This window comes from Nelumbo lutea, chromosome 2 (genome assembly GCF_056320005.1).
Source record: "Nelumbo lutea isolate HS-2025 chromosome 2, American lotus-T2T, whole genome shotgun sequence".
In the NCBI taxonomy this organism is placed as follows: Eukaryota; Viridiplantae; Streptophyta; class Magnoliopsida; order Proteales; family Nelumbonaceae; genus Nelumbo; species Nelumbo lutea.
Window position 1 is genome coordinate 102,929,147 of NC_142685.1, and position 20,503 is coordinate 102,949,649.

The 20,503-nt window shown below is 38.7% G+C and overlaps 1 protein-coding gene across 5 annotated transcripts; it reads right to left on the reverse strand.

Moving 5' to 3' along the window:
- Positions 1 to 2,892: 2,892 nt before the first annotated feature.
- On the reverse strand, positions 2,893 to 18,301 carry LOC148872415 (protein OBERON 4-like). 5 transcript variants are annotated; one of them, XR_016107898.1, is made up of 4 exons: positions 14,835 to 18,301; positions 8,647 to 9,270; positions 7,755 to 8,005; positions 2,893 to 3,739 (listed from the first exon to the last, which is right to left on the reverse strand). XR_016107898.1 is itself a non-coding variant. In XM_088972741.1 (2 exons), the coding sequence occupies exons 1-2, from the start codon at positions 17,905 to 17,907 to the stop codon at positions 8,699 to 8,701; spliced, it is 3,645 nt and encodes a 1,214-aa protein (XP_088828867.1). In that variant the 5' UTR covers positions 17,908 to 18,301; the 3' UTR covers positions 8,403 to 8,698. The 5 variants fall into 5 exon arrangements, 1 of the variants encoding a protein (XP_088828867.1); XR_016107900.1 differs by lacking the exon at positions 7,755 to 8,005; XR_016107899.1 differs by lacking the exon at positions 2,893 to 3,739 and having other exon boundaries at positions 7,622 to 7,891.
- Positions 18,302 to 20,503: the final 2,202 nt, after the last annotated feature.

Consider the following 20,503-nt stretch of genomic DNA (forward strand, 5'->3'; position numbering starts at 1 on the left):
GAACAAGCTCGTAGTCCAAGAGGGGTGTAATGTTGTAGACACAGAAGCAGTAGACACACTCATAGGCAGCAGCACTATGAGACACACGCACCGCCCGACAGCAATAGTAGGGGGGCCCACACAACAACTCATCAGGGGCCCACTTACCTTGCCACTCTAGCCAACTCACCGCCAGACGTATTATCCCTCATCCCTTATCCTTATCTTTTCTTAGTAAGAGTTCGATTTGCCACTAGAAGTAGGAATTGTGTTACCATCAGAAGTAGGTAATTTATTTAGAAGTAAAAGTTTGAGTTGGATAGGGATTACCCTAGCCTAGTCGAATCCAACAAGGAACCCCCTTTTGTAATCTCCTATTTAAGGAGCTATGAATTGAAATAAAGGCATTCTGTTTTCCAGTCAAAAGAAGAGTGAGGGGAGTTTGGGTGGTCTCTTGGACAAATCACCCAATCAAAGAATTCGGGTGGTCTCTTGGACAAATCACCCATTCGGTTTTCCACAATAGGTTCTGCCACAAGGGAAGGCACAAGGGAAAGCAAGGCTTCTCCCCGTGGACCGACCCGTGACGAGATCCTATGCTCGGGCCCATAACAAAGTTTCATTCGGTTTGAAATTTGTCCTCAGCATCAGGAAGGGGAGAAAATAATGCAATTTTTGAAGATGACATTGGGATGAGAAAGGAATTTTGGCTGAAATTTGCTCTCTTGCTACTGAATTAGCGAGTGATTTGAAGGCAATTCTTTTTTGGATTGAGGGCCCATTCAATTTTTGGATTTTGAGAAGGGAGAAAATTGATCAATGGAGTTCCCACCGACCAAAGATACCATGTTCTTTTTTCAGATTTATGTGGGGTACATGGAAAATCTGTTTTCCTCTCACTTACTCGGGTAAGTGATACTCATCTCCCAAGTGGATAAATAACTTTTCCACGTGGGAGGAAAGTTGCCAACACTTGAATGGGACAAAAATACCCCCCCTAATAATGGTTTTTTATGGATAAAATGGTCATTTTCTTGTTTACCTGGAAAATAAAAGAACATGGGTAAATGCACTCATCTGTGTAAATATTTCCTAGGAAACACTTACCCAGGTAAGTAACTTCCTAAAAAGCGAACAGGGCTTGAATATTAGAAATGATTTAGTTGTATTGAAAGTTTCTTCTTATTTCTTATGTTTTTGGTTTGGTGTAATCGCTACACTATCAGCTTGTAATCCTTTTTTTTTTCAATTTTAATGAAATGTATTCTTGCTATAGATTATCCAAGGTAAATCAAACTTTTTCCTGGACAAAGAGCCTCAATTCCCTCTATTAGTATCCAAGGTAAAGGAAATCTAATAGACTTTGCACAAAAAGGATTATATGCCACCCAGTAGAAATTGGAATAGAATATGACAGATTAATGAAGGACCAAATTTACAGAATGAAAACGATAATTATTAATCAACACTGTGTAGTGTGGAGTTCAATAATAAGGCCTAATAAGAGTAAACAAATAGAAATGAGTTATATCTTAAATTGGAAGGAGTCTACAGAGATATTTAAGCATGGTATGAAATATCTATTGCAGGTAGAAATCATACTTCTGCTGATTGTTCTGCTTTAATGGTGATTCTCACACTCCAGAGGCTTATTCAAGATATTCTTCATATTGCCTAGATCAGGCAACTCATGATATTAGCGGATAAAAACAAATACTCATGCATCTTAACTTTGTTGCAATTACAATTGTACTTTGGGGTTCCTGTGCCTCCATGTGTATCTAACCATGTTCATAAACATGACAAAATGGAGCTTGGAATGATCTAATATAGGTATGCTCCAAACTATACATTAGATGTGAGGAGGGGTTAAGTTAGGGGTTTCATTTGTATAATCTTGGGCTCTGTTTGAGGGGGCTTCAAGATTTTAGTTGGGATTGGTTTGTAGTAGATGGCATTGTTTAAAATTAGGGGTGGCCCGGTTGTTTATGGGTTATGGGCGATGCCTTATCACCCTTTGTAATCCTTTCTCTTTATCTTTCTAATAAATTTTCTTTATTTATCTTCAAGAAAAAGGTTCTGGAGTTGCTTTTTTATTTGTTTAGTTTTAGTACAACTTGTGAAGTATGATTAGAGTCATTTTAGAATTTAGAGTCATTATTTGAGTCTCCTGAAGGAATAAAATTAAAAAATGTTATAGCTAAACAAATTAAGTGTTTTTGAAAACTAGATAGAACCCAAATGCACAGATGAACCATCCACACCATTGAAATATTCAACAATAAGATTTTGACTTATTTATTTATTTATTATGAATGATTTTGACTTTTTTATTGTTAATGATATTTCAAATTTCTAAAGCTTATTGGTTCGCTTTCACTTCTTTTCCCTTATCTTTTCTGGTTGTTCTCTTTATCTTAATCTTTCCTTATTTTTTAGTTGTTCTATCACAGTTTTGTATAGGTTCTGACTAGTCATTTGAAGCATAAATTATGAACAACCAATCCATGCAATTGTACAACCAATTCAAATTTCAGAATATTGATTGGAACTAAAGAAATAATTTACAATATTGAATCCATTCAAAGTTAAGAATATATAGATTTCAAATGATAGTTGTTTTCAAGTGGCAATCATCACAAAATAGCAGCCTAGAACAATTACAGAGAAACCAGTTAGCAATATATTGGAACCTTCATTTCCATTCAAAAACATTTAAACAATGTATGTGAAGATCTTTAATATAAACTACAAATGTTTCAGTTATTGAGTTGGAGTTTGGATCAGATAATGGGAAGGGCTAGGTTTAAAGTTGTACAACAATCATTCTAATTCGAAACCCACCCAAAAAGCAGCCAATTGAGGTAGCTAAAATGGGCCTAAGAATACTGGAATAAGCAACGAAACCCTCAGTTTTTTTTATCAATAACAGTAATTTTATTAAAAATATATGGAAATTACAACCAGATTGGAGGAGTAAGACATCTTAACCCTCACTTACAGAACTGAAAACACCTATTACAATATAGCCCAAAAGAAATTAGATCTTCCCACCCCCTGTTTAGCCAAGGAGTCAGCCATGGAAATATTGCTCCTATTGGCCCATTGAACCCTTATAATCATATTCTGAGTTAGCTGCTTGATTTTCTTTCTTTCATTTGAGAACTTCCACAGGCTAGATTCTTCCTTCTGCAACCAACTAACAGTCAATTGAGAGTCTCCTTCCACCAGCAGCTTACTAATATTCAACTGCTTAGCTCTTTTTACTCCTTCTAGAACTGCCAGGATTTCAGCTCTCAGAGAATCCTCCCAGCCTATAGATCTTGAGAACATAGCAATAATTTGACCCTCTTCATCCCTGAAAATACCACCTATGCCTGAAGGGCCTGGATTACCTTCACTGCTACCATCGAAGCTCAATTTGATGAAACCCAAATCTGGTGGAGTCCAACCAGGTCTAATAGCACTAGACATAGGAGCTGACCGAGCCACTTATTCCCAGTTTCTAAGGATGTCTCCTACTGAATAGGCTTCAAAAAGCTTCAAAGACTTGACCCAGTGTGCCACCCTAACATAAACAACTTCTATGAGGGCTTCCTTGCTTTTATCTTTGTCATGAAACAATCTTTGATTTCTTTCTTCCCAAACCGTCCAACAAATAGTAGCTCTAGCACATCTCCACAAAATTTTACCTCTCTTCTTTAAACCCCTCACTAGAGTGGAACTGAACAAGCCTTGCATGCTTGAAGGGGAGGGCCACCTGCAACCAAATAAAAAAAAGAACCAACACCAAATCTCTAAAACAAAAGGGCAAGAAACAAGCAAGTGATAACAGCTTTCACCATTCTTCTTACATAAAATGCACCAATGCGGAGATAAACACCAATTAGGCCTTTTCTTTTTAAGTATGTCACAAGTGTTACACTTTTCTAGGATTGCTTCCCAGCAAAAAGCACCTATCCTAGGAGGTATAGGGCTACCCCAAACTTCCCGGACATGAAAAGAAGACCCAGGTACCAGACTAGGCTGTGTCAATGCTTTGAAAAAAGAGGAGCAAGAGAAGATACCCAAAGGGACAAAAGACCAAACCCTAGATTCCACACGAGAAGGTTCAAGAGCTACCTCATCCAAGATTTTAAGCAATTCGAAATGGGTTCCAACTCAGAATCTCTGAGAGCCCTTCTAAGACCCAAGTTCCAATCAATAGCAGAATTAGATAGGGTAGCAAAGGTTGCTACTGGTTCATTTTTAAACCTAGACAGGGCATACAAGGAGGGGAACTCCTCTTTCAAAGGAAAATCCCCCACCCAAGTGTGTTCCCAAAAATTTACCGACAAACTAGATCCAAGATCATACCTGATGAAGGGAAGAAAAGACTGAAGGATGGCATGAATGGACTTCCTAGGAGAAACTCTTGAAGCCCTAGATGATAGTCCCGGATCCCAGCCAACTGCCTCTTGCCCATGAATACTTAGGATTATTTTAGCCCACAGATTCTCCTTTTCTTTGGACCATCTCCATAGCCATTTCCCTAACTGAACTTCATTCTTCTTCTTCAAGTTCCCCAGCCCCAGTCCCCCTTCACTTTTAGTTCTTGTAACTAGCTCCCACCTAACTCTATGGTCCCTTTTCTCCTCCCTGGGTTCCCATAAAAAGTCCCTCATTAGTTTTTCCAACTCCCTACAAACTCCTTCAGGGATTCTGAACACCGACAAGTAATAGACTGGAAGATTTGCCAATGTTGACTTAATCAAGGTTATCCTACCCCCCAAAGACAAGTAATTCTTCTTCCAAGAAGCTAGCCCTTTAGTGAACCTGTCAATCACCGGATTCCAAAAACTCATTTTTCTAGGATTATCCCCTAAAGGAAGCCCTAAATACTTCAATGGCCAATGAACCTATCGCTTGGGCCCTTTCCTCCACCTCTCCTTCACTCATATTAATACCAACCACACAACTCTTATCAAGGTTTACTTTGAAGTTAGTCATTAATTCAAACACTTTAATCACCATTTTTAGATTGCTCACCCCACTAATCTCCTTACCATCACAAAACAGAACTGTGTCACTTAATAGCAATCTACCACCATTGCTTCCTGATTGTCTGTAAGATGGAATAACTGGGGGAACATCTCTGCTAAAGTTCTATTGGTACACCACTTATCCTTCCAGAAGCTTACTCATTGCCCATTTCCCAACTTCAGAGCCAATCCTCTATTTAGGAGAGGATAAACTTCCATGATCTTAAGCCAATTTTTCTTCCAGATCCTTAAAAGATATTCCAGCGGCTTCCTCTCCTCCAATAAAGAATAAGCCCACAACTTTGCTAACCTCCACCTCAATAAACATAAAATAAATCTAGTTTAAAGTTAACAGGCCCATTAACATAAACATAAACAAAAGCAGGCTAAAACTAGCTATCCGGGCCATCATCTCTACACCCCCTTAAAAACAAATTTTTCCTTTATTTAAATAAATCTTTTTTCCAAAAACAAATTTTTAATTAAAAAATTTGGGATTCAGATCTACATTGGGGAACCTGTCTTCGTTGGGGACCAGGGATGGATGCTAAATTTTTTACCCAACAAGGATCAAGGTCGAAGACAAGGATTAATTTAAAAATCGGGATCAGAGATAGGGAATATGGTCCCTGCCCTGAACCCACCCCATTGCCATTCCTAGTGGCTCCTCTTCTCTTCCTTGCTTCTCTTATTCTTCTCTATTTGATATTATTTTCTTTTAAAACCATATTTTTATTTATTCTTTGATTAATTGTTGCTGAATTATTTGATAAGACTAGTAAATGGTTCAAGGGCTAAACGGATGATAGCCCCAGAACCTATGCAAGCAAAGTGTCAACAAAAATAGGGAGAATTATGTGGAGATGTGCTCGTGCTGGCTTGATTTGGACTCTTTGGGAAGAAGGGAATGCTAGAAGTTATCAAGAAAAGGAAATGAGCAATCAGGAATTGAAATACTGTGTTAAATATGGCAATACTTTGGCTGAAGACCTTGGAAATCTTTCATCAATTCTCCTTTAATGACCTTTAGAGAAATTGGTCAGCAGTAGCGAGGTGCTCATCCCTAAAGAACAAATCAATTACAAGTTGGTCTCCTCCATCCGAAGGCTCACTGAAGTTGAACTTTGATGGAAGTAGCTTGGGTAATCCAGGATTATCCAAAATAGGGGGGTGCTTTGAGAAATGAGAAGGGAGAGATTTTGTTGCTCTACTTAGGTCCCTTGGAATTGGGGACTCCATCAGGGGCAGAACTTTTAGTTGTTGTACAAGGGGTGCAATTTGCAAACCAGCTGAGGGTACAACGCCTGAGGGGGATTCCAAAGTGGTGGTGGGTTGGTTAAAAAATCCTAAAGAGGCTATGTGGCGTTACAAGAATGAAATGAAGAAATTTAGTTGATTGACAAGAAATATGTTGGTCACTGTACAGTGGGTGGGGAGATCAACAAATACTTTGTCAAATGTGTTAGCCAAGCAAGGGGTAAATAGGGAAGAATTGTTTTCAGCTCAGTTGTGATTCTTGCTTTTCTTTCCTAGTCTACTTGTAAGATTCAAGGAGGGGCTGCAGCTCACGCCTCTCCCTGAGATGTTGTATGAACTCACTCTAAATTTGCTTCTAAATTAATAAATTTATTATTATTCATCAAAAAAGATTGGTTGGTTCAACCATGGGTTGAAAACAATGGATGGTAGGGTCAATTGTTGAGCCTCTCTCATTCTCTCTCCCAGCATTATGTTGACCACACACTCTTTTAGTTACCATGCCTGAAATTTACAAACCAAACCCTAGCCCAAATATTCCTCACACAAGATTGCCCCATGTAACTGCTGTTTAAACTAGAGGTTCAGCTAACCTTCTTTTTTCTCCTCTAATTGTTAGAATTCATTATACTTAGAAAGAAAAAGAATAAGTACAATATACCATGCATCCCAAAGCTCTAGCTTCTCTGACTAGAAACCCATGTGTGCAAGGTACCTATTTCCTTGTCTTTTAACTAATTTATGACCACTTAGGAGTCCCATTCAATAAGTAGATTTGTGCAGCCAGTTTAAGGCAAGTTTTGAGATTCTTTCCCTCTTACAAGTCCTTAAACCATGCTTTACTCCGGCTTTGCATAAACCATTAGTGAAGGGCACTCCACATATTGGCATTTGATAGAAAGAAATGTATATTCAGCCTTGAGGGCCATGAGACTTGGTCTTCTCAGATATGCAAGATCCTTGGAGTTTAGTTTGAATTCCTCATTCAACTAGATCTCGGAATCTCCCAACACAGTCGCATAATCACCAAGTCCATATGCTTTTCTCTTATAACTGTATAGCAGGGGAAGGATCATAGTTCTTTGATTGGGGTTTTTATGTGGCCCATGGATCACTTTTTTGTGGAATCTTCAGGCATTGTATCCAATTATCAATTAACAAATGAGAAAGTCAAATCCTAAACAAACTAGGAAAATTAAAGAACAGCTTGAGAATGGTTAGACAAGAACAAACATATTTTGCAATAATAAGAAAATATTAGATAAATAGAAAAACAGCACCCAAACAATTGATAACAGCCAGCCTAGGTCTTCCAAAGAACAAAGAAAACAAAATTCTGAATGAAACCAGTTCAAAATCTGATCTGAAACCAACAACAGTTCTGAATTTTAAGGTTTTCTCTCAAAACCCTAAAGGAAAAAGACAGATTTTCCAGCCACACCTCTCAGAATAAACCAAGATGATTTTTTTCAAAGTTATTCTCAAGAAAAAACTTACTTTATGAAAGAAAATCTTTGGCCGCCACCTTCTGTCTGATGCAAACCCTAATCTTGAGGATCTGAAGCCTTTTCTGATTCTTCCTGACTACTGGAACTCTCCCAGCCTTCTACAATCTTCTTAGTAGCATCCACACACTACCAGTAAGCTCCAAGAATCAGCCAATCCTCCTTTGTTGAAAAACTTCTAAACCTAGGAGATTCTCATGTAGTCAATCTAATTAGACTAACATAAAAGCTCCTAGGTCGGCTCTGATACCAAGTAGTCGATCAAGACTACAATCAGTCTTGAATTCAAAAGAAAAAGAATGAAGAAATTGCAGAAGAGAAGAAGAAGAGAAGAAAAGAAGAAGAAGCACACAAAGAGATTTCTGAAAAGAGAGAGGGTTGGTCTTGACATCAGCCGACCCACTCTTAATATTTATATATGTTGACTAATTGTAAAAGGGCTGAATTGCCCTTATTGCTTACATGGCAAATAAACTAATAATAAAGCTGAAATAACTACCAACTAACACTGACATAACTAACAGAAATATGCTGCCATACGAACACAGTGGGGTCCACATCAATGCTCTCTACATATAAAAAGAAAAAATGGCATAGTGCCAAATAAGATCTTGTATATTTTGCACAAAACAAAAGAAAATGATTGAATTGATGGGAATCTATATTTCCTTTTCAAACTGCTTCCAAAAATGGAAACCAAATTCACATAAAAGATGGAGCATTCTCTGTACAAGCTCCAGTTAGCTACAACAAGGAGAACAAAAAAACTAACCTAATTCTAATTGTACACCTATAAATCATAGAGCACATAAAAGATAAAGGAGAAGGAAGGCTGAAAATACAACCTGGCTTATAAAGTCTCTACCTAACAAGTGTAAAGTTACCTGAGATTTATGAGTCTCCATAAGAATACATACATCTGCCCTGTCAGCCACATCATGTACTGAGATTCCGCTTTGTGGCTTCCATTTTTAACAATAGATCTTTAATATCAGATTCCATTCTCATCTTCATATTTAAGTATTCATGTTGTGCCTTCTCTAAAGTCTGAAGTTCTTCGAGTTTTTGCCGGCGCCTTTCCTCAGCCTCAACCAAGCGTAATTTTGCAATTCGGCTAGTGTACTCTTGTTCAATCTTGTCACTCTTAGCAATTGCAATACGTTTTAGGCCTTCAGCCTCTCTTCTTGCATCATCAGCACGTGCTTGGAACATTTTAGCTTCTGCCTGTTTGATTCTAACAATGCTATCTAATTCATCCACAACTGATTTATTTTCACTGTTTTTCTGCATCTCAGAACCTTCTCTCCGCATACCCCCCTGATCCCAATCCAAATTGGGAGTAACGCTACCCGTTTTTTCAATGTGAATAGCAGCATTATCTGTTGAAACAGGTGTCAGCCACATATTTTCTTGGCTCGGCCCAACAACCCCGTTGCTTCCTTCTCCTAGGTTCTTATGGGGTAGTTCATTCAAAGTCAACATGGAAGTATTGCCATACTTGGAATCTCCTGCAATAAAAGAGGTAATAACATCATCATGGTTCAAGTTGCAGATCTAGGTAGATAAGGAATGCAGAGTATAAAACATTAACCAGTCCCTAACTGCTAACATCTTGGCATGCACAAATGTTGTATAGTTGCATGTTGCTAATCATATATATGCCTCATTTCAACCTAAACTTTGGGGATTTAAAATCTCAAGTGTGTTCTTGTTTTGAACTTGTATACACCCATGTGGCATACTGCTAATACTAACGATATAATTTATACATACATGTAACATTGAAACCACTATGCTATAATTGCACATAAAAATTAATGTTAATATAATATATTACTACAAAAGGACTAAACATTCTGACATTCTCCATCCATCTTATTTATGCTAAACTAACAAACTGTCCATTACTCAATTTAGTACCATTTTGAAACATTTGCCGCAGGATATGGCTGGGACTTTTTTTGGAAGATAAATAAAAAAGAAAATTTATTATCAAGAAAAGAGCAAGCAGGATACAAATGCAGGTGATGAGCAATCACCCTGAAGAAAGACGCAAAAAACCACTCAACCTTCCAACCCTCCAACTCCCAAAAGAACAAGAAAGAAACCTTCACAAGGGAGCCTTTCTAATCAAAACAAGAGATAGAAGAACAAAACCATCCTAACAACATTTTCCCACCCCAGAGAAAATACCTCAAGGTTCAAAACCCCTACCTTCCCAACTAAATCATGCCTTAAAGAAAAGCCTCCCCCTCACTGCCAAAAGAAATCTAATTATCTTTGCTCACCCTTTTCCACCTCTGTATCTTCTCCAACATGTTTCATTATATCAACATCAGGAACCAGATCTGACCTTTCTGAACACTCAGCAACCTTCGCCTGCACCAACTTGATCTCCTGTTTATAGTGGAGCTCCCATGTTTTCCTTGTTTAGTCTTGCTTTAGCTAAAGTCTTCTTTGTTTTATACATTCTCTTATACTTACTGCACAGACCAGCTCTAAAAAGCCCCTCTATCAGCTGTGAAAAAACTTTCGTTGCATGTACCAACTAGCCAGAACTAGAACACCTTAGTCTTCTCAAGATCTCAGACATTCCACTAAGGTCTCCAGTCTCTTTTACTAAACTTGTCTTATCTGCTTCAGCCTTCCTTCTCCCAAAATCTTTCCCAAGCATACCAGCACAACTTCCTTCCTCAACTAGGCTCTCACCTGTGGCTTGTAAGAAGGAATGTCTATCATATTCCAACTCTAACAAAGACAAATCAGAAAAAAACCCTGTTCTACACTTCTTGTCAGTGGAAAGTGTTCCACTCACAAAAACCTTCTTGTCAGTGGAAAGTGTTCCACTCACAAAAACCTTCCTTATCAACGGTAGCAACTTCCCTTTCAGCACCAGGAGAAACTCTCAACAGACAACCATCTAAAAGAGAAAAAGTTGAGTTTTGATATTTTGGGCTTCTATATATATATATATATATATATATATATATTAGAGAGAGAGAGAGAGAGAGAGAGAGAGTATATATATATATATATACACACACACACACACACACACATATATATAGAGAGAGAGAGAGATTCAATAAATCCTACACTTTCCAGAATAGCTAGAAAGTAAACACAGTAGTAGTTAATATTAAAAAAATCCAAAACAAGAAACAGACCCCTAAAAAATTAAGGACATCATTTGGGTCCACAGATCAGTGTTATCAAACTGTTAATATTTGGTGTATTATGGGCCACAGGGGTACTGTGGTCTTTTTACATATTATTATTGTTTTATGTGTCACCCTACTATATAATTAGAAAGCTGGCACCGACAGCCAAGATTTTTGCCACTCCAATCTCAGTTTCTCTTGTCTTCTCTTCTCCTCTCTCTCCTCTCTTACTCTTTTTTTTTTTTTATAAATGAGAGTAATTTTATTAAATCAAATTACAAAAATACAATCAGCCTAGGAGGAGGCACGAGATGTTACCCCCCTAGGACTGAACCATATACACCAAAACTGCCCACGCCTGAGACACAATTACATAGTAGCCCAAAATAGATCTCCCCTTGACACCCCCTGCTTGGCCAGAGAATCAGCCATTGCATTTGCTGATCTTCTAACCCACTGAAACCTGACAGTCATATTCCTTGTCATCCATTTAACTTTCTTTAACAGATCCCTGTAGCCCCAACAAGCTGTTTCTGGCCTAATTAGCCAGCCTACTACCACCTTGGAATCCCCTTCTACTAGCAGATTTGTCACACCACTTTGACTAGCCATCTGTATAGCTTGTACCGCTGTTAGTAGCTCTGCCCTTATTGAATCACCTTCACCCACTGGTCCTGAAAATAGAGACAACATATTGCTGTCTTTGTCTCTCAGAATCCCACCAATTCCCGATGGCCCTGGATTGCTTTGGCAGCTTCCATCAAAATTCAATTCTACCACACCATCTGGTGGGGGAATCCATTCAGCTTGTGATTTGATCTTGGTAGAAAGTGTAGCAGCAATTGCTGCCCAATTTCTCCTTTAGTCATCGAAGGAGTAATCTGCCCAAACTAGTAGTGTTGTCTCTTCTCTCTTACTCTTCATTCTTCTATTTCTGATTTTTCTTTATTCTAACAAGAAAACAAGGTATCAGAGCAGATTTTGTGGGCCTGAAGACAGATCAAACCATTTTTCCCCTTTCCTTGCTGATTTCCAGATCGATCTCAGGAGAAATCACATTAGACTCATCTGGGAGGAGTTTCTATCTTCCATTTCCTTTTTTTCTTTGGTCGTGTGCCAAGATAGAGCTGTTTGCTCGTGGTGACTGAATGCTGCGAAGCTTTCTAGTGGTGTTCAACACCTGTATGGATCATGTGATCCTTCTTGTAACCAGATGGGCGGTGTTTCTTGGTCAAGTATGATCAGTGGTGGCTGTAACAGCAGAGGTAAGTCTTGTTTTGTGACTGTGGTAATTGTGCGGATTTTTGAGTTGATGATTGTGATTGATCGTAGGGCCTGTTCTGCGTGCTTTTTTTATCTGTGTTTGCATCTGGTGGATAACCTAGCACTGACTTTGTGTTTCTGGCCCCCTAGTAGTGTTGTCTTATCTTGTCAGGTGTGTCATGTGTGGACTGCTTTCTGGTAAGCTAATACAGTACTATCCTATACCAGAATTTTTCTTCTGTTATTGAGACTTCTGGTTTGCAGCTAGAAAGTGATTCTTTGGTCAGTACACCATGTCCTCTGAGGATACAGCTACCTCGAGTATGTCTTCCAGCCATGGTGGACTAAGTGGGAGTGTGAACATGACCTTCCCCATGGATGTTATCCCTCTAGATGGTCCCAATTATCTAGAGTGGTCAAGAGGAATTAAACTCTACATTACCGCAAGGGGAAAGATAGGGTATACCAATGGGAGAGTTAAAGAACCAAAATCTGGGAGTGCTGAACATGACAAATGGAACCAAGAAAATATCAGTTTCTTTTTCAGCTTCAGCCTCCTACACCCCTCCCTATTTTTTATTTTCAAATAGCTCACTTCACTCTTCGTCAGCAATTCCTTCTTCCCTCCCTTCTCCTTCCTCCCACACCTCACTCCCTTCCCCAATAGCTTTCCTTTATTATATTCTTCCTTTTTATTCCTTTCAAAGTGTTCAATTGCCTTTCTTGCCACCTTCTCCCCACCCAAGAAAAATAACCCGTGACTTTCCAACCACCATCTGTCCATTACCATTCAATATCCTCCCTCCCCTCATCAATGTTTTCCTTTCCTGAAACTCCCTCTCCTTCAATCCCCTCTGACACCTCTTCTCCCTCCCTTATATCCTCCCCCAACTCCTCTTTTTAACCCCAACCCCTACAACTCCCTGAACCAAAGTTCTCCTGTTCCTATTATACACCCTGTGCTGTTGCTCAATCATGTCACCCTCCCCAGATATTTTCCACTTTGGCCTGCTTCCCCGACCTCCCACTCCTCCAACCCCAGTTCCCCTAATCTCTCCCTCCTTATCAGAAACTTCTAATCCAGGTGGAGAAGATAGAGAAGGTAGAGGAACAAATCTCACGTCATAATTCAATTGGGCAATGATCTCAGGGGTTCTCGTACCGAGTGACTGTCTTCCTAAGCTATTCTACATCACTACAATAACCACCTGATACTAGAGCTGTTTTTATTTCAATAGAAGTTTCATCCCTTCATTTTCTTTTTCTTCTTTTTTGCAATATTTGTGCTCTTCATTTTATCACCCATCAAAAAGCTCCATGGGAGGTAAATTAACAACACAAAAATGGCAAATAATATGGGAGATAAAATTCTACAAAACAGTTGTAAGGCTACATTGTATTGAGTAGAGTGTTGAGCAGTCAAGAAACAACACATCCAGAAAACAAGTTTGGTAGAAATGTGAATGCTAAGATGGATGAGTGGAAAAACTTAAAAGGATAGGATTAGGAATTAAGTCATCTGTAGGAACCTAGGAGTAGCTCCAATAGGTAATAAAATGAGAGGAATAGACTAAGATGGTATGGTCACGTGCATGGAAGACCATCAATAACTCCAGTTACTAGAAGTGATTTGTTACAAGTGGAAGGGGTTAGACAAGCACAAGCTAGGAGTAAACCAAAAGGACATGTGTTGTAGTAAGAAATGATTTAAGGCTTTAAGCACTAATAATTTGATAGTGGATATGGCTTTAAATAAAACAGATTGGCGAAACAGGATTCATGTAGCCAACCCCATATAGTTGGGATAAGGCATGGATGACGATGAATAATAAAAGTTCTCTTTAATTATCAAAAAACAAATCTCCTATCCAAGTCCCATACCATATGTATCTTTTGTCATCAATATACACATGTACATGTATATATTTTTCTTTGGGATCTTCTATCACCTAGGCAAAGAATCCATTGCTAGGATAAAACACCTTGTTGATAACTTACTACCTTAACTACACTACCTTAAACCAAATCATGCCGAGAACAATTAGTAAGGAAAATGAACAAGGTGCAATGTGCAAGTGGACTGCCACACAAGGTAGAATTTTTTATCAATAAAATAAATAAATTCTTTATCAATAAAATAAATAAATTTTTTATCAATCTAGGTTCTAAGTTAGGGTGGGCTCATGTCTATTTGAACTCAAGAAAAATATCATCTCAGGTCTGGCCCTCTTACAACCTAATCATGGAGAGACTCAAAGATTAGGACAAGAAAGTACCAAAACAAGTGTCTAAAGCATGCATGCTGCAAACCAAGCATCAAAAATCATAAGATTCATTAAACTTTCAGAGAATCACAAAGTCCAAGAAAAGAAAACGGGGGACATAAGCCAATAACAGCAATTCAATTCATTAAATATTTAATATAAAAGCTGAGAATCGTAAAGCAAATGAAACATGACTAACAGCATATAATTCAAAATATGTATTATGGTGACAAACAGTAGAAATGTGCAACCACTAAACACTAAAAGAAATAAAACACACAAAATTATCAACTATGCTATGTATGCAAGAAATGCCAATTGCTCTGGAATGAATAAGCACAATAAACCAAGGATGTTCTTTGTAAGGAGAAACTGCAAATTTACCAGTCAAGAATCCCATTATATGACTATAGACCTCAGGAAGATTGGACTTATTTTCCAATCTAGTCATCATCTGATCAGCAATATCATGAAGCTGTTTCCCTCTCATGTCCTTGCTGGCAGAAAAGATCCTCTTCACATATTCAAGTTCCTTGCAAAGAGTTTCAGCTTTCCAATCCTTTGCACAAGTTTTGAAAACTTCCTTTACAAAGCCAAACATCTCAGAAGGATGATCACAGGCAAGACAGTGGAACTGCATCTCTGTTGCCCCTTGAGTCCCAGTGACACTCCAGCCATTTCTAATATAAGATTCCCGTAGTCCACAATCTGTGTGGCACCAATGAAGGCATACATCACACCCAACCCAACTACAAGTATTAGATGCCATGTCAAACTTTGAACAAATGAGGCACATGCAAGAACTACAGAAGCCATTCTTCTGTATGCAAACCTTGCAATCACATCCATCCACAGGTATAATACTCTTACACTCAAGATTTCTGCACCTTAAGTTCAGAAAGATTTCAGCTAAGTCAGAAGAAGGAACATTTTTAGCTCGCCTAAGAAAATCCTGAAGACCAGTCTTGAGCGACAACAAGATCTCCAGCTGAGACCGATGAGACTTTAAAAGTATCTCCACCGTAAGGTCAGACCTTTTTTGCAGGGCCTCCTGAAATGTATGTAGCTGCCCATGCTTCTCTTCATTTACTATCATCTCATAAACACACTCTTTTAGACACGCAATGGACTGTTCTGTCATTTCATGAATTCTCCTAGCCATTACTTGTATTGGTTCTGAAACTATCATGGTGATGATCTTTTCAGCAAAACCAGTTCCACCTACCACAAGCTGTTCCATCTCCATCTGACTATTACTCTGAAACATACTACCACCACTTCTCTTTCTCATTATCTGCTTCTTATCTTTATCATATTCCAATTTAATTTCATGAGATCCAACACTATTTGTAGGAGATCTGATTTTATCATATTGCCTTGGTTGTGCTCCTGATATCTGTCTTGAAAGACTTGGATGCCCATCAAAGCTAATAGGCACTCCAGAGCTTCCTTCAGCAACTTTAAGAAATTGGCCTTGCATGGCTTGAGAATGTAAAATACCTTGTGATGATTGAGATGCATGCAAAGACCCATTTCCGTTCATTAATATTCTCTGATACAAAGGAACCTCCTTGCGTTTAGGCTCATTTGAAGGCTGTCCTTGCCAGGTTCCATGAGAAACCTGATCAACTCCCTGGAATATAGGATGACTGCCAACTGATTGTTCATAATTGTCAAATGAATTCTGCATAAGAGAACAACTGGGGTTGTGAACAAAAGGTTGGGAACCTGAAAATGAAATTGATGCAGTGAACCCATCAGAGACCGTACGAAAGGTGGTAGTGGTACGCAAAGACTGAACACTTCTTACATGACTAGGGGAGCTAGGGGCTGGCATTGAATCTTGAGATGCATGTGGTAATGAAACATTTGGCAAGCCAAGAGATAGTTCAAGTGGTTCCATTTTCAGTTTTTCATTTTTATGCTTATGAACACCAGAGTTACTCACCTTCTCTGATTTTGTAGCAGAGGGGCCAAAAAATAACTCAAATCCCCTACAGCTAGGTCCTAACATAGCATCTTCTCTTCTGGTTAGCAAATCCTTTTCCATCCAGCTACCATCTTCCACAGGATTAGCATGATTTGAGAGAGAAAGAGCAATGGCCAGATTTTTGCCTTTATCTTTGTCATTTTGGGTTTGCTTTTCTGTTATAAAGGTCAGGGTTACCTTAGGGGTTTCATTCTTTTCAAGAACTTCCTTATCTGAATCGGGTAGATTGAGGTCCTCAGCCTCAGATTCTAGATCTATGCCCTTGCTTTCTTTCTGTTCTTCCCTCAAATGCAATGGCTTCTCAGCATTTGCATCATCAGTTTCTTCCCCTTTACCTTCTTCTTCTGGTTTATGGTCAAAGGAGGGTGAATGTTCTTGGTCCTCCCTGCAACTTTCTTCCTTCTCTTGACCCCCGTCCTGTACTTCTTCATCCACTGCTGCTGCTTCTTTCTTACTTCCAACCAATCTATCAACCAGACCATCCCGTAAATATGGCAGCTCTTCATTTTCCTTTATTGAAGAAGTCAATGTCTCTGATACTTCATTTTCCTGTTTTCCATCACATGTATGTTCCTTCCCGAGCTCTATCTTCCCCTCTGGCACTGGTTTTGCTTCTTTCTCCAAGTTCATCTCTTGTTCAGTCTGCTGCTCAGTCTCTAGTTCCATATGATTCTCAGTAGTCACCTCAGTTGGAGGTTCAGGTTGAGGAGGTTGAGGAGGTTCATGTTCACGCGTGGGTTCAGGTTCACGAACTGCTTCAGGTTCAGCTTCGGGTTCGAGCTCCCCTTCCTCCATCTCACTGCTATTACCATTCTCTACCTGCACTTCTTCATTCTTCTTAATCTCAACGCTCTTTGATTGCTCTCCACTAGAGTCCTTTGACCAAGGAGGGGACTTGATAGCATCTTTGGAGCCCCCCTGCGGAGATCTCACATTTCCTCTGTCCTCGGAAGCAACTCGACTCCCTCGGCCTGAATCGGAAGTAAACCTAGTATCTTCATCGACATCTTTGCTTCCAACCAATCTCCGCCACGACGATACACTACCCTCTCGCCGCGACCGATCCCTCTCTGATCTAAACCCTTTCGGAAATTCCCGCCTAGAGCCAGAGAAGCTCTCGGATCGATGCATCCGCTCTCCCCCATACGAGTTCCGAGGCGAAGAAATTGAAATCCCCCTGTCGCTGCAATCACGGTACCGATCAAAGCTTTTCCTACGATCAAAACCATCAGAATCATGGTCCAGTCGTTTACGCAAGGATCTGGAACTCTCCCGATCATCATCTATCGATCGATCATACCCAGACGAAGACGATAACCCCTTTCGCCCGCCATTCTCAGCTTTTGAATAAAACCTCCGATGCGACGACGAGCGGTCTGGATCCTGATCCCTTCTTCCCCAATCTTTACAAACCCCCTTTTCCCCAACCGAATCAAGACTATCACCATAAGATCTCAACCTCTTCATACTTAATATACAGAACAAAAAACAAAATTAACAAAACGGGAAACTAGATCTCAAATTCGAAATCCTAGTTTCCCGAAACCCTAATTTCCAAAAACCCTAGCTTTCCATTGATATAAAATTCGAAACACCAATAAACGACGTGGCAGTAGAAACTAAAAGCGAACAAGAGTTACCAGTCACGCATATACAGTCTCCTTCTGGAAATTTCCGCGAATTTGACGCAGGACGCAGCCGGAGAATGCTTAACCGTGGAAACCTTCCAACAACGAAGGATAAGTAGAAGGAATTGACCATGCAAGAAGGAGGAAGAGGAGGAGAAGATGAAGCATAACCTAGAAGAGGAAAAAACAAAAAAAAAAAAAGAAAAGAAAAGAAAAGAAAAGAAAATGAAAGAAAAATGTTGAAAATAAGGGAAGATTTTATTTGTAGGTGAAAAAAGGACTATTTCAGTCAACGTAGATTAATAGAGGGTGACGTAAGAAAGACAAGAGACAAAAGAGTGAGGAATTGACAGATGGATCTACGATACACAGCATGCGCGATACGCATAATACATTAATACCCACAGTGAAGCCAACTTCGGGCGTGCGTACTGCTCTCGGAGGTATTCTGGCCGTTGACATGGTATAGTCGTATAGAGAGCGCTGTAGCATCTGGAGGAGAGGGGGGAAGGGCGGTTTGACTAAGTTGACAGACTTTTGACACCTAGATATTATCGGAGAAGCCTTTACTTTTCTGACTCGACGAGACGACGACTCGGACGCATTAACCACTTTGCGTCCTGGGCTATCTTTCTTTTATTTGTCCCGGAAATCAAGGCCTCTGTTTTAATGGGCCCACCACGTGCATGGCCTGTTTTGTGGGCCCAGGCTTTTGAAGCTACAATGTATGTGTAGAATGTATATAAAGACGCGAGAACACGATACATGTGCGTAGTTGTCTAGCTCTGGGCACGCCAGAAGTAGATGTGGTCCATGTTTACTACGACAAGTATAACACCAGTGACCAGTCCATGGTATATGCCTACATCCTATATGTCTTATTATACGTGTATTTAGTTTCAAAACATTATTAAAAATATTTCATTAATTATGGCAATATTTATATTGTTTATATTTATGACAATTTTTATATAATACCTGAAAAATCTTAGTCAATTAAAAAAGTCAGAAACCCACATTAATTTCTTATAAATAATACAATTTGATTTTTTATGGATACAACTTACTTTAACTGCTCATGAATACAAGTTGATTGGTTAGCACTGTAGGGATGTCAGTGGATTAGGTTAGGTATTTTTTATTTGTTTTTTTTTTTTTTGATAAATTGATGAAACCTCCCTGAGGTTTTTTATGGTAACTCAAACTTCCCTGAAGTTTGATAATTGTTAATTTATTATCACCTTATCTAATCGCAATAGAATCCTCCAACAAGAGGTACGAAAAGTAATTGAAGTCGATTTTCTATAGAAAAACTAAAAATTTTATAAACAACAAAAATGTAGGGAATTTAAAGTTGTAAATCACTTTTGAAAGATTTATAATGGGTAAATTTGAAAAATAAATCAATTTCAACAAAGATGTTGAAAAGGTTTTAACTAGCAATTTATATAGAAAAAAATTTAGAAAATAAATATTTTGGTCAAAAATAATTGAATGGGCATTTTAGACATTTGTATGTCTCTTTTTAGAAGATTCTAACAAAGGCCATCCATTCACAACCATGTCAAAAAGTTTGACTGTTTGAGGATGATGATTGCAATTGTCGAACTTCAAGATAGGTTTCAGTAATTTAATTTTTCAATGAAAACACATTGACCTCCAGGGTGGGGTCAGCTGGATCTTGTGTTGGACTCTAGATGAATCCCAAATTTCTCTTCACAAAATTGGTCCTCACAACTACCTAGGAACATTTTTCAACATGGATCGGAAACATCTTCCCATTAATCAAAACATACACGAGGGAAATTTTATTAATGCACACATGCAAGTATTTTGAGGTTGTTGGGAGGACCAATTTTTTGACGAGGGCATTTGAACTAGTTGGGGTTTCTTAAAGGACAAGTTAAATCAAACCCCTTCTAGCTCGATAGTTGACATCCCAACCAGTAAATTGGTTATCCCTTTTTTCAAGTACCATAAAATATTATCTCCTACTAAGTTAGAGGATAGTGTTTGACCAAATGCATTCTACATTTAAATTTTAGAGCTTAAGGGTTTAGAGTCTAGGTTTTAGGGTTTGGGATTAAAATTTAGGGGTTTTTAATGTTCAGTCCACTCCAGAAATCCTAGTTCAAACATACAATTCAGAGTAGGTGCCAGTTCGGAATTTATGCCAATTCATGGGCGGGTATGGGTGTTATAGGTGGAGCTGTTTATAAATTTGAATCGTTTTAGATCTACAATTCAAATCAGAATTTTGAGGGGGAGTGCAATCTAAGAATCCCTAAAATTTAATATTTAGATATAAAAATCAATAGGTGTTTGGACAGTTTCATCCAACCATGGTAGGAGACTACAAGCAAATTAAAAACTCCCTTTAAAGTATCACAATCCAACATTTTATATCTATACTATTATTAAAAGAGTGAATGAGT